The 14,453-nt window shown below is 61.1% G+C and overlaps 2 protein-coding genes across 2 annotated transcripts in view; both read right to left on the bottom strand.

Moving 5' to 3' along the window:
- Positions 1–3,684, bottom strand: part of LOC118695922 (Fc receptor-like protein 2) — a 77,868-nt gene extending 74,184 nt beyond the window's left edge. Inside the window, 5 exon segments of the mRNA XM_054517597.1 lie at positions 137–197; positions 199–368; positions 457–477; positions 934–1,015; positions 3,631–3,684. Of these exon segments, the coding sequence (XP_054373572.1) occupies positions 137–197; positions 199–368; positions 457–477; positions 934–1,015; positions 3,631–3,684 (388 nt within the window).
- A 600-nt stretch (positions 3,685–4,284) lies between these two features.
- Positions 4,285–13,097, bottom strand: LOC129046967 (Fc receptor-like protein 2). The gene is made up of 11 exons (XM_054517596.1): positions 13,071–13,097; positions 8,349–8,430; positions 7,640–7,660; positions 7,321–7,551; positions 6,844–7,098; positions 6,461–6,743; positions 5,617–5,885; positions 5,225–5,527; positions 5,050–5,137; positions 4,480–4,559; positions 4,285–4,394 (listed from the first exon to the last, which is right to left on the bottom strand). Exons 1-11 carry the CDS (start codon positions 13,095–13,097, stop codon positions 4,285–4,287), a joined length of 1,749 nt encoding a protein of 582 aa, XP_054373571.1.
- Between the last annotated feature and the right edge of the window lie 1,356 nt (positions 13,098–14,453).

Raw genomic sequence — 14,453 nt, 5'->3', positions numbered from 1 at the left:
GTCTCCTTGCACAGGGATGCTCTGGGATGTCCCCAGGGCTCTGGTCACACCAGGAGGTGACCCATGGAGCGGAGCCCACCCAGAGCCCTTGGGGTCCCCATAGGAGCCAGGCTGGGGACATCCTAACCCCCCTCACCATGTAAGACTGTCACCGTAGGGCTGTGCCCTGTGCCAGGTCTGTCACATGTGTAGGTGCCAACTCTCAGTGACACTCAGGTGGTCACGTCCCTCCTGCCCCCAGCGCTGCCCGTCCTTGTACCAGGTGGTGGCACCAGCGGTCCCCGAGCCCTGGCAGGTCAGTGTCACCCGGTCCCACAGCACCGCCGGCCTCCAGGGGGGCTCCACCAGGAGCTGGGTGGTCTGGGCACCTGTGGGTGACAGGGGACACCAGCCTGCCAGGGCCAGTGAGGGGCTGGGGACAGTGGGGTGGGGCCATGGCATCCCCTGAGGACTCACCAGCAAGGCCAAGGGTCTGGGCTGGAAGGGAGAAGGGACAGGGCTGGGTGGGGGTGGCACCGTGGGGACAGAGGCAGAGGGGCATGGGGTGTGGGGGATGTGCCCAAAGTGTCCTTGTGTGACATGGACCCCTTGGGGACAGGGACACTGCGGCCACCCCTTGCTCAGGCAGGACATGGGGACACTGTGGGCACCCCTGAACTGGGGATGTCACAGCCACCCCATGCTGGCACAGGTCACCCCCACCTGCCCCATGTTGCCTCCCCAAATCCCTGACCCCCTGTTATTGTCCCCATATTCCTGTCCCCCTTCCCTTTGTCCCCAAAGCCACCTCCTGACCCCAGTCACCTCATGCACTGGTTCTGATGGCCTTGGGGACCTCTGGGGACCCCGCAGCCCTCCTGTGCCCCCTCCCCTCCCTATCCCTGGGGTGTCAGGCCCATGCCTGGGGCACTCACCCCACAGGAGCAGCGCCACCTTCCCGGCCATCCCGGTGTCCCCAGCCATGTGCACTGGCTGTCACTCGCTGCCAGGGGTGGCTGTCCCCTGGGTGGTGTCTCTTTGGATGAAGGGGAAGGAAGCGAGGTCAGGTCTTGTCCTCACGTGTTGGTGGCCCCTGGTGGGGGCTGGGTGGCCACAAGCACAGGATCATGGGGATGTGGCTGTGGGGACAGGCTGTGGGCAGGTTGGGAACAGGATGGGGACAAGGCTGGGTGGACATGATGGGACATGGGCTTCCCACGAGTGGGGGATTTGGTGGGTTTGGGGACCCAGGTAAGGGTGTCCAGGAGAATTGGGGGGTCCCAGGGATGGGAGGGGACTCAGGGATGGGAGTCCCAGGGGAACGTGGGCTCCAGGGATTTGGGGTCATGGGATGGGGATGCTGAGGGAATGGGGGTCCCTGTGGGAATGGGGGTCCTGGGAGAATCAAGGTCCTGAGGGAAGGAGGGTTTCAGGGGATGGAATGAACAGGAGAGGGTACCTTGGGAATGGGGTCCTGGGCCATGGAGATCCTGGGGAATGGCGTTACTGGGATGGGGGTCCCAGGCAAGGTGGGACATAAGGAATGGTGCTCCCATGATTTGATTTCAAGGGGACTGAGGGTGCCAGGAATGGGCAGTGGCCTTGTGAGCCCCTGGGTCAAAGCTCCTTCCCTGGCTGGCTCCAGCAAAGTCCCCTCAGGGTGCTTGTGGTTTGGGAGCATCACCCCAGGTAGATTCAAAGAAGGTCTGGGTCTGTGTCCCCATAGACCTCAGGGAGTCTTCCCCTCTTTATTTCCATTTCCATAATTTTCCCCCTCAATTTCACAACCCTCAATTTCGTGCCTTGATGATCCTGTGGAGGCCCTGAGCAGGGAATGGGCAGGGGGAAGCCCAGGGTGGGGGAAGCAGGGGTGAGGGGTCTGCAGGGAGGGCTGGGGAGGCTGTGGGGGATGGGGGTGCCCAGCTTTTACACCCCCAACATTTTCAGTTTCTCTCTCCCTCAGAAGAAGGAAGAGGCCGTTTGACACGTTTGACACAGGGGAGAGCGGGGGGAAGAGGGGCAGGTTCTGTCCTGGGGGGGCACATCCAGGGGGCTCCTGTCCTGGGGGGATCCTGTCTCAGGGGGGACACATGCTGGAAAAGGGGCTCCTGTCCTGGGGGACGGCAGCTCCGGAGGGGTCCAGACTTTTCCATTCTTGCTCGTCCCCTGGAGGATCTGAGCCAGCAAGAGCAGCTGGGGAATGGAGCCCCTGGGCTGGAAGGAGCTCCCAAACTCCTGCTCCTTGAAGCCAGTGGCCATCCAAGGGTGGGGCCCAGCCATGGCCCAGCCCCACTGCACAGGGATGGCCATTGCCCAGCCCTGCTCTGCCCAGCTCCAGGTGGCAGCCAGCACCTGAGGGTCCCCCCTGCCCCCTTGGCTTTGATTCTGGCAGCCTTAGAGCTGCTGCAGAGGTGAGAATTCTGTGAGTGGAAAAGGCCCTGCCTGTGGTTTGCTCAGCCCTGCAAGAAGCACAAAACACAAAGAGAGCCCAAGCAGTGGCTCTGTGAGGGCCTTTGATGGTTTTCAGAGCAGGGCTGGCTGGAAACCCCCGCCTAGAGGGGCGACTGTGGGGGAGCTAGTCTGGAAATGCAGCAATTGATCATTTTGTCCCTTGCAGCAAGTTCTGAGAGAGCCCCAAAAACTCTGCAAATCCCACAACAATCTGCTCAACAACCTGCCCGGGGCCATCCTCCTACCTGTGTCAAGCCTGAAGCCCTTTCTAATATCATGGGAAGAACATTTGGGTTCTGGTTTGGCTTCCAGATAAGACGTAAATATGTGAAAATATCGAGCAGGGGGTCGGCCCTGCGGCCGTGGTGGGGCTATGGGGAGTGGCCCTCTCTGGATTCCAGGTGTCCCCAAAGCTGCTCCATCCCTGCCCTCCTCATCTGAGTGAAACGCTGAGGGTTTGCAGGAATTGTGGTGTAAAGCCACCAGAGGGGCTGCTGTGGACCCGAGACCTGCCTGGGGTCAGGCTCTGCCTTCCTCCCATTCGGGATCATGGAGAGCGGTCGCGGGTGTTGTGCAGGGCGTGTGCCTGGCCCCGGGACACTGCTACGCTGCCAGTGGGCACTGGGATCCAACCTGCTGCCTTGGCGGCTTCTGCCCGCTGCCGCTGGTGGTGCCGGGACCGATTGGTGGCCGTGAGTTTGCAAAAGGAGCGATTTCCCCTCCTCCCTCCCGGCCGAGGCCGCCATGGCCCCTGAGGGGATGGAGCTGGAGCGGGGCGCCCCCTGCTGGCCGGGAGTGCTCCCTGCAGCGCCCCCTGCTGGCTGCGGTTATAACTGCCACAAAAACCAACAGCGCTGAGCGGGAGGGAAAGTTCTGCGTTTGTGTTTTTTGTTCTCTTCTGGTTTATAAATTTCCTAGGAAACAGCTGTTATTCCTTTTCCAACACTTTTGCCTGGAAGCCCCATCATTTTTGAAACTAAAAAATGTTTTAGAGATGGGTCTTCTTTCCATTCCAGAAACATTCCCAATTTCCTTGGTAGATATTTCTCATTTAAATGAGATGTCAATTCTTGGGTTCCAGCCTGGATGGGAAAGACAGCCCAAGAGGAGACACAGTCAGTGACTTGGCTACCTTATGCTCTGCCCTTTAAACCAGTTAGGCCACCAAGGGCCCTCTTCCCATGTGGCACTTCTGGTCACCCGGCCACTCCGGAGCTGGCTTTGGCAGAGCGTCACACTGTCCCAGTGCGCCATGGCTGACAGACTGATAGACAGATGGGGCCCTGTCTCACCAAATGCCAGGCCTGACCCACCCCTGCCACATGGAGGTGTTCCAAAATGTCTCCTGACATCAAACTTCTCCTGTCTCTGACACCCCACCCTGTGCCATGGCCTGATCCCGACTGCCCTGGCAAAGGAGGAGGCTCCGGGAACCCCACAGGGCTTTTGTGACATTCTTCTGTGAGGAACACAGCAGAGGAGGGTTTGGGACAGGGGACAAGAGAATCCAGAGTCTTTTGAAGGCTGCTTTGGCCATCAGAGCAAGGAATGTCCAGGGCCCTGCCAGGTTCCTCTGGTGGAGGAAACCTTCTGGGGGAAATGTCTGAGGTTTGTTCCTTTTTGGTGGCTTTCCAAGGAAATCATTCATTTTTTGCCCATATAGACTCTGCACCTTGTTCCTGTTGCTGTTGGTTTTATTCTCTCTCGTTGCTGTTTCAGGAAATTGTTCTTCTCTCAGCCCTTTGGGATGTTTGTGCCCCCACGGGGAGCAGGAGGGGCAGTTTTTAGTGGCAGCACAGACACGAGTGGGTGCCCATTGGTGGGGACCCCCAGTGCCCCCAGTTCCCCCCAGTGTCACAGCACATTCCCGTAGATGTCACCGGGTTCCCGCGGTCGCCCCTGGGGTCCCCGCAGCTCCGCGTAGGTCACCTGGGGATCCTGGAGGGTGGTGGCACAGGGGGACGCTGCGAGAGACACGGGCTGTGGGATCTGGGTGGGGTGACACTGGTGGGTGACGTGTCCCTCTGCGTGTGTCCCCCCTGTACTCACCCCCTGCCCTCTTGGTGACCACGACGTGGGTGTACAGCACCTCCCCCTCCTCTGGGGGGGCCGGGGGATCTGGGGGGGCCCTGAGGGAATAAAGGGGATGTGGGGGGGGGAATGGGAGATCTTGGGGGTTGTGGTAAAAGAGGAGAGTGTGGTTTGAGCCCCCCACTCACCTTTCCTGGTTCTTTCTGGTGGCTGCAGGGGAAAGAGAGGAGGAGTCACTGTGCGGTCCCAGGGCCCTGAACCACCTTAGGAATCCTGTACCCCCACGGGACCCTCAATTCCCCTTAGGACCCCCAAGCATCCCTGAAGCCCATCGGAATTCATGCATCTCCCTGTGGCCCCAAACAAATCACCCTCAAGAACCCAAAGCCCAGCAGGGACAGAGACCCCCAAACACCCCCAGGGCCCCTGAAGAACCCCCAGCATCCCTGCAGGACCCTCCAGCACCTCCCCAAACCCTACAGGACCCTCAGCCAAAGTCACAATTGGCGGTATGTGGGTTGTTCTCTATGGTTCCCCAATTCTGTGGGCCTCTACAGCTCGCTAGGTCCCCCAACCACCCATTGTCACCCACCCACACGGTGCCAGCAGCGCCAGGTCACATTGACAGCCATGAGGAGGACCAGGAAGGAAAGGACCCCACCAACCCCTGCAGCCACTGCAAGAAACAGAGGGGGACACATCAGGGTCACCCATCACCCCAGGGGTCCTGCACTCCCTGGTGACCCCACCTGTGTGACCCCACCTGTGACCCAGGGTGAGCCAGGTGTCACCTCCAGGGCCAGCTCTGGGCTGAGAGCCTGGAACACGCGGTGCCCGTCCTGTCCCAGCTGGTTGGTGGCCACGCACTTGTAGGTGCCTGAATCTCCCACTTCAACGTCACTGAGCTCCAGGAGGGGACCCTGGGCCACCTCCTGCCCGTTGTGCAGCCAGGTGAAGGTGACAGGGGCTGAGCCTACCTGCACCGAGCAGTGCAGGGTTACGTTGTCACCTGCATGCACCTGGTGTGATGGGGGACTGGGGATGATGGTGGCATTGGCCACAGGCACTGTGGGGACACAGACAGGGCTGGCACGTGGCAAGGTGGGAGGGGAGTGCTGTGGGTGGGCTCATCCCCAGTTCAAGGGTCCCGCTCACCCAGGACAGTGACATTCAGGGGATCACTCTTGGCCACGCTGTCCCCGTCACTGACCCGGCACTGGTACTGGCCACTGTCATTGTCCCCAATGTGGCACAGCTCCAGGCAGGGGCCGGTGCCAGGCAGTGCCCCTGAGCCCTCTTGGTGCCAGGAGAAGGACAGGGGACCTGTTCCCATGGTCACTGAGCAGTTCAGCACCAGGCTGTCCCCAAGTGCCACCTGTCCCCAGGGAGGCTGCGCTGACAGGGACACCCCCGAGGGCCGGACCCTGCAGGAGAGGGGGACACCAGGGGACAGTGAGGGACCCAGGGGGTTCAGAGAGGGGCAGGGGAACTCCAGTGAGGGAGAGCAGGCGCAGAGATGGAGCGGGGGGGGGGGGGGGGGGGGCAGTGCTTCAAAAGGAACCCTGAGGGATGCTGGGGGGGTCAGGGAGTGAACACCTGGAGAGGGAGATGGGCAACACCAGGGCAGGTACGGGGACTCAGGGAGGGGATGGTGTGACCTGGGGAATGTGTGGAGACCTCAGAGAGGGGTGATGGGACCCAGGGAGGGGTGAGGGGACCCAATATGGGATGGAGGGAAACACGAGCCAGGAATGGGGGGACCTGGGGAGGGACCCGGGGCAGCAATGGCAGGACACGGAAACAGTGCCAGGGAAGGATGGGGGTACCCATGTAGGGGCTGGGGGACCTGGTGAGGGAGACAAGAAAGGATGGTGGGAGCCAGGGAGGGATCCGGGAAAGGTTGGGTACCCCAGAGCAGGCATCAGGGAGGGCTGGGCGATGCCAGGCAGTGTGGGGGACCCAAGGAGGCTGTGGGGGCTCCCCGTGCCCATCCCCCCACTCACTGCGCACCGTGACGCGGAGCCGGGCGCTGCTCTTCTGCACGGCCCCACCCTGGGAGTGCACCTCACAGCCATAATTCCCCGAGTGGGCGACCCCCAGGGCGGGCACCAGCAGCTGCGGGGACCCCTGCGGGCCCCCCACCACCTGCCCGTCCCGGTAGAACACGTGCAGGAGGGGGGCTCGGGGCCGCAGGGGGCTGGGGGTGCTGAGGCAGCTGAGAGTCAGAGGGGACCCCTCGGTGGGTGTGGGGGGACCCTCCAGCACCGGCACCGAGAACAGCTCTGGGAAGGAGAGGGGAGGTGAGGACTGTGGCTCTGAATCTCCTGGGAAGTGGCTTTGGGGTTGTCAAGATATTGGAGTTCCAGCCATGGGGGTGCTCACCGTGCACTGTCACTGTCACTGCTGCTGACCGGGACTGCCAGGACCCCACCAAGCCTGCACAGCTGTAGCGGCCGCTGTGGTGCAGCTGCAGGGGGGACAGGGACAGCTCGGTTCCCCTGAGGGACCCCCCGAGATCCTTCTCCTCCCGGTAAAATCGCACCCTGCTGAGATGGTTTTTCTGCCGGCCCCGGCAGCGCAGTGTCACTGTGTCCCCCTCCAGCAGGGCCCGTGCTGGCACCTGCAGCACCAGTGGGTCTGTGGGACAGGAAGGTCACATTTTACTGATGAGACCATTCTGAGGTGGGTGCCCATAGCACCAGGGACATCTGGGTGCTCTGGAGTGCACTGGGCTGCACTGGGATGTCCCTGTGTGCAGGGCACAGGCTCTCGCCACATGAGGGGTGTGAGGCCACCCATGGAGTGGAGCCCACCCTGACCTCTCAGGGGCCACCCTGATCATTAAAGATCCCCTCTCACCATCTAAGACAGTCATGGGGGGGCTGCGCCCGGTGCCAGGTCTGTCACACGTGTAGGTGCCACTCATGGTGACACTGAGGTGGTCACGTCCCTGCTGCCCCCAGCGCTGCCCATCCTTGTACCAGGTGGTGGCACTGGTGGCCCCCAAGCCCTGGCAGGTCAGTGTCACCCGGTCCCACAGCACCGCCGGCATCCAGGGGGGCTCCACCAGGAGCTGGGTGGTCTGGGCACCTGTGGGTGACAGGGGACACCAGCCTGCCAGGGCCAGTGTGGGGCTGGGGACAGCGGGGTGGGGCCATGGCATCCCCTGAGGACTCACCAGCGAGGCCGAGGGTCTGGGCTGGAAGGGAGAAGGGACAGGGCTGGGTGAGGGTGGCACTGCAGGGAAGGAGGCACACTGGGGCACAGGGTGTGGTGGCTGTCCCCAAAAACTGTCCCTGTTGGGACAGCATTTCTTGTGGGAAAGTGTGTGTGGGTGGTCTCAAAAAGATTTGGAGAGGCAGGGGGACATGTCTGTGTCAGACAGCCACCCATGCACCACATCCCTGTGGCACAGACAACTTGGGAACAGGGACACCGAGGCCACCCTGGGCTGAGGCGGAACATGGGGACACTGTGGACACCCTGGGCACTGGGATCGAGGACACCACGGACACAGCTAATGATCCCATCCCCATGATCCCATCCCCATGATCCCATCCCCATGGCCACATCCTCACCGTTCTTGTTCCCTTCTGTCCCTGCATCCCAGTTCCCTTGTCCCCATCCCCAGAGCTACCTGAGCCCAAAGGTGCCAGTCCCCACATTCCTGTGCCCACATCCCCATCCCCAAATTCCTGCCACCTGTTCTTGTCCCCAAAGCCACCCTACATCAGTCGCAGTCCCAACAAGGTCTACTGTGGGTAACATGGACTGGTGCTGCTGGCATTGGGGACCTCAGGGGACCCCACAGCCCCCCTGTGCCCCCTCCCCATCCCTGGGGTGTCAGGCCCGTGCCCAGGGCACTCACCCCACAGGAGCAGCGCCACCTTCCCGGCCATCCCGGTGTCCCCAGCCATGTGCCCTGGCTGTCACTCGCTGCTGTGGCCACCGCTCCCCTGGCTGGCGGCTCTTTGGATGAAGGGGAAGGAAGCGAGGTCACGTCCGTCCCCATGCGTAGGTGGCCCTTGGTGGGGGCAGGGTGGCCACAAGCTCGGCACAGAATGGGGATGAGGGTGGGTGGGACAAGGTGGGAGATGTGGTTCGCAGGAGTGAGGCTCTAGGTGGGTTTAGGGAGCCAGGGATGGATGTCCAGGGGAATGTGGTTCCTTGAGGAGGAGGAGTCATGGGTCTGGGGGTGTCCAGGGCTGGGGGGACTCAGGGATGGGAGTCCCAGGTGAGCGTGGGCTCCAGGGATTTGGGGTCATGGCATGGGGATGCTGGGGGAATGGGGGTCCCGTGGGAATGGCGTTCCTGAGAGAACCAAGGTCATGGGGGAAGGGGGATTTCAGGGCATTGAATGAACAGGAGAGGGTTCCTTGGGAATGGGGTGCTCGGCCATGGAGATCGTGGGTAATGTCAGTACTGGGATGAGGGTCCCAGAGATGAGGAGACATAAGGAATGGGGATCCCACGTTTAGATTCCAGGAGGAATGGGGGTGCCAGGGATGAGCAGTTGCTGGATGGGCTCAGGAGTCTCAGCACCTTTCCTGGGTGCCTCAGATTTTGGTGTGACCCAGAGCAAGCAAAGCCCCCCTGGGATGCTTGTTTCCTGTGCAGGCATCACATGGGGGTCCTGGGTAGCTCGGCCTCTGTGCCCTCCACTGTCCTTGACTTTTTTGTGTTTTTATTGCTTTTCTTTCCTTATTTTCCTCTCTTTTGTGCCACGTCCCCTCTGCACCTGTTCCTACCTCAACAATCCCGGGGAGCACCTGAGCAGGGAATGGGTTGGGGGGAGCCAGGGGAGGGGGAAATGGGGAGCAGGGGGTGCAGGGAAGGGTGGGGAGGCTGTGGGGGATGGAGGTGTTGGGCTGTGCCCCCTCAACACTTTCACTTTCTTTTTCCTGGACAAGAAGGAAGAGGCCGTTTGTACTGAGAGTCAGATGGGAAAGGGGGGGGGGGGGTTTGTCCTTGGGGGGCACATCCAGAGGCTCCTGTCCTGGGGGGATCCTGTCCCAGGGGGTGACACATCCTGGCATGGGGGGTCCTGTCCCAGGGGTGGCAGTTCCGGAAATGTCCCTGCACATTCCTGGCCGGGTGCCTGTCCCAGGGGTGGCACATCCTGGGGACCCCTGTCAATGCAAGGGTGGTGCCCAGCCATGGCCCAGCCCCACTGCACAGGGATGGCCATTGCCCAGCCCTGCTCTGCCCAGCCCCAGGTGGCAGCCAGGCCCTGAGGGTCCCCCCTGCCCCCTTGGCTTTGATTCTGGCAGCTTTAGAGCTGCTGCAGAGGTGAGAATTCTATGAGGGAGAAGGCCCTGCCTGTGGTTTGCTCAGCTCTGCAAGAAGCACAAAGCCAAAGGAAGCCCAAGCAGTGGTTCTGTGAGGACCTTTGATGGTTTTCAGAGCAGGGCTGGCTGGAAACCCCCACTGCGGGGCAGCTGTGGGGGAACCAGTCCGGAAATGCAGCAATTGATCATTTTGTCCCTTGCCCAAGGGCCTGCGAAAACCACAAAACTACTGTAAAGACAATAACAATCTGCTCAACAAACTGACTGGAACACTCCTTCTTGAAGAAAACCTACAGACTTCTGGAACATCATGGAATTAATATTTGGGTTGGGCTCTTGCTGCCAAATAAGAGGGAAAAGTGTGGAAATATTGAGCAGGGGCTGCACACCAGGGGCTGGGGAACAGGGGTGTCCCAGCAGGAGCAGGGAGTGCCCAGGCAGGGGAATTCAGGGCAGGCTGGAGTGGATTTACCAGGGAATCAGACCCTGAGGCACACAGGGGCATTTCCACAGATTCCTGTGCACTGTCCCAAGCATGGACAGAGCTTCTCCCCTTCCTCCAGGGGAAGTCAATCAAGTTTCAGGGTGGGAATGAGCAAAATGGGGAGAGTTCCTAAATATGGCCCAAGAAAAGGCTTCCTTAGGGGCTGGGTTGCTGCCCAGCAGGCAGGGAACAATCCCATGGAGCTGTTGGACACTCAGGGAGATTCCACACTCCGTGTTATCCACAAGCAAACGCTGCTGTGGGATGCAGCAGGGGGCTCCTAAAGGGAACCAAAAAGTCTCATTTCACTGTGATTTGTTTGTGGTTTTATTGTGGTTTTATTTCCACTTATTTCTGTTTTTATTGTGTTTTGATTTTCTCTTGTTGGGAAAGCAATGATTAAAAGGATTCTATAAACCAGAGCATTTTATACCTTGTCACTTTGATTTTTGAGGAGTTTGTTTTTTATTGGGAAAATAATGGTATAGGAAAAGATTTATGCCTTTTTTCTATGGATGTATAATTTTGTCACAGTCAATTGGGCATCAAGTGTTTCCTGCGATTGCTAAGACAGGAAATTTGGGTGACAGGAAAAAGCCCAGGGATTTGTGGGGCAGAGACCCAGAGCCTCCCAGGACAAGCTTGGGGTGCCCCAGGGTGGGGTCTGTGCTGGGCTCTGAGTCATCTCAAAATCTGAGACCAAAATATGACCCCAAAATTGTCCAAAGCAATTGGGCACCAGGGAATTCAACCAGCTTGATCCTGGGATTTACCATCATCAGGGCAAGGTCATAAAAGATGCCTCCTTAATTTGGGCACCCCAGAGGTCACAGGGCCCCACTGGGGACAGCGGGAATGCTCAAGGCCCACCCAGGACAGAGGACCCCAGGATGTGCCACCTCTGGGAAAGGAATCCCCAAGGATGTGGCACCCCCAGAACGAGGAGGAGCTCCCAGGGACAAGAGCCTGGGACAAGACCCGGGTGTCAGCACAGCAGAGCTGCCCTTTTCCCTAAAGGCTGGACCCCTCTGGATGTGCCCCCTGGACAGAATTCATGTCCTTGCCTCAGCACAAACTGCTGCAGGAAAGAGAAAGAGTTGGGGGGGTCACAGACAGGGAGCCCCATCCCCCACAGCCCTGAAACCACTGCCTGCACCCCCCAACCTTTTTTTTCCCATCCTGGGATTGTCCCAGCTGTTCCCTGGGATGGTTCAGCCAGGAAATGTGGGGAGACAGGAAAAAGCCCAGGGGTGAGTGGGGCAGAGACACAGAACCTCCCAGGAGAGCCATGGGGTGCCCCAGGGTGGGGGCTGTGCTGGGCTCTGAGTCACCCCAAAATCTGAGGCACCCCAGGAAGGAGCTGTGACCCCCGTGCCCACCCAGCCACTGCCCATCCCTGGCACCCCCATTCCCCTGGGAACCCAACCATGGGACCCCCATTGCCTTGGTCTCTCCTCCCTGGGGACCCCCATCCCAGGACTGACATTGCCCAGCACCACCATTGCCTTGATCCCATCCCATGGGCTGCTTCTTCCCCAGAACCCCTATTCCCGAGGGTCCCCTTTTTCCCCCTGCACCCCCAGCCCTGGCACCCACATGCTATGACCCCAAATCCCTGGGGACCATGTTCCCACAGCACCCCCATCCCTGAATGCCCCCAGGCATGGAGACCCCAATTCCCCTGGACCCCCATTCTGCTGGACACGCATCCTTGGTTCCCCACATCCCCTGAGCCCCCCACTCCTGGCAACAGCATCCCCCACCACGTCCCCAGGCTGTCCCCACCCTGCCCACAGCCTGTGCCCAGCTTGTGGCCACCCAGCCCCCACCAAGGGCCACCTACACATGGGGACGGATGTGACCTCGCTTCCTTCCCCTTCATCCAACGAGCCGCCAGCCAGGGGAGCGGTGGCCACAGCAGCGAGTGACAGCCAGTGCACATGGCTGGGGACACCGGGATGGCCGGGAAGGTGGCGCTGCTCCTGTGGGGTGAGTGCCCTGGGCACGAGCCTGACACCCCAGGGATGGGGAGGGGAGGGGGCACAGGGGAGCTGCGGGGTCCCCTGGCGTCCTCAAGGCCAGCAGGACATGGAGCCCAGTGTGACCAGATCTGTGGGGTGGCCATGGGGACAGGAACACAGGACACAGAAAGGGGAACTGGGATGTGGGGACATGGACAGGAGGATGGAGTTGTTGGGACAAGGATGCTACAGAAGGAAACTTGGGACTTGGGCAGCTGTGGGTACAGAGACAGGGGAACAGGGACACAGGGATGCAGGGACAGGAACAAGGGGACAAGCACCATGTGCTTGAGCCATGGGGACAGGTGCCACCGGAGTGGGACCATGGGCACAGGGTCATGGGAATGTGGCTATGGGGCTGGCAGGGATGACCTTTGCCAGCACAGGGTCCCCATGCCTGAGCATGGGTTGGCTGCTGTGTCCCTGTCCGTGAGACCTCTGTGCCACAACAGTGCCCCCACTGAGACCTTTTTCAGGGAAAGCCCCCACCACCCCTGCCCCATGTGCCTCTGTCACTACAGTGCCACCCCCACCCAGCCCTGTCCCTTCTCCCTTCCAGCCCAGACCCTCGGCCTCGCTGGTGAGTCCTCGGGGGATGCCATGGCCCCACCCTACAGTCCCCAGCCCCACACTGGCCCTGGCAGGCTGGTGTCCCCTGTCACCCACAGGTGCCCAGACCACCCAGCTCCTGGTGGAGCCCCCCTGGAGGCTGGCGGTTCCATGGGACTGGGTGACACTGACCTGCCAGGGCTCGGGGACTGCCGGTGGCACCACCTGGTACAGAAATGGGCAGCACTGGGAGCAGCAGGGACGCACCAATATCAGTGTCACCACGAAAGGCATTTACCGGTGTGACAGACCCGGCACTGGGCTCAGCCCCCCTGTGATTGTCTCAGAAGGTGAGGGGGGCTTGGCTGTCCCCAGCCTGGCACCCACAGGCACCCCAAAGGGTCTGGGTGGGCTCCGCTCCATGGGTCACCTCCTGTGTGACCAGAGCCCATCCCCTGCTCTGGGGACAGCCCAGAGCATCCCCGAGCGAGAGGACCCTGTTTGTGGAATTGATGACCTCTGGTGCACTGGGTGTGACTCAGTGAGGGTCCCGATGTCAGCGGGACCCTTGACATCCCTGTGATGTGATGAATCCCCTCTGTCCCCCAGATGATCTGGTGCTGCAGGTGCCGGCGCGGGTGCTGCTGGAGGGGGACACGGTGACACTGCGCTGCCGGGGCTGGCGGAACAGCATGGTCACCTCGGTGTCCTTCTACTGTGAGGGGAAGGAACTGGGGGAGTTCCCCGATGTCACTGAGCTGTCCCTGTCCCCTCTGCAGCTGAGCCACAGTGGCCACTACAGCTGCAGGGGCAAGGTGGGATCCTGGGGGTGGAGGGAGTCACCACCAGTGACAGTGACAGTGCATGGTGAGCACCACCAAGTCCCCACCCCGACACCCCCAGAGCCCCTCCCCAGGGACTCGGGGCCAAAATTCCCTCTCCCCTCTCCTTCCCAGAGCTCTTCTTGGTGCCAGTGCTGGAGGGTCCCCCCAGCCCACCCTGGGGTCCCCCCTGACTCTCAGCTGCCTCAGCACCCCCAGTCCCCTGCGGTCCCGAGCCCCCCTCCTGCACGTGTTCTACCGGGATGGGAAGATGGTGGGAGACCCGCAGGGGTCCCCACAGCTGCTGGTGCCCGCCCTGGGGGTCTCCCACTCGGGGAATTACAGCTGCCAGCTGCGCCCTGAGGGGGGGGGCGTAGGGAAAAGCAGCACCTGGCTCCATGTCATGGTGCACAGGGAGTGCGGGATGGGCACAGGGAGCCCCACAGACACCTCGGGTCCCCTGATTGGGCATCTCCAAGTCCCCAAACAAAAATTTCCTTGCTCCTTCTATTATTCCCCTTGTGCCCACACCCTTCTGTGTTATGACCCCATCCCTGACATCCCCCATCACACCCATGCCCCATCCCTGTCCCCCCACACCGGCTGCCAGCCCCTCCCTGTGCCCTCAGCCCTGTCTCTGTCCCCGCAGTGCCCGTGGCCAATGCCACCATCACCCCCGGTGCCCTTGACGTGACACCGCAGGACACAGGGACACACAGGGACACAGGTGGGGTCCCACAGGGTCACCGGGGAGTGCAGGACCCCTGGGGTCATGGGTGACCCTGCTGTGTCCCCCTCTGTTTCTTGCAGTGGCTGCAGGGGTCAGTGG

This window comes from Molothrus ater, chromosome 29 (assembly GCF_012460135.2).
Source record: "Molothrus ater isolate BHLD 08-10-18 breed brown headed cowbird chromosome 29, BPBGC_Mater_1.1, whole genome shotgun sequence".
Taxonomy (NCBI): Eukaryota; Metazoa; Chordata; class Aves; order Passeriformes; family Icteridae; genus Molothrus; species Molothrus ater.
The sequence above is the reverse complement of the archived record's forward strand: the minus strand, read 5'-3'. Positions and strand labels throughout refer to the sequence as shown.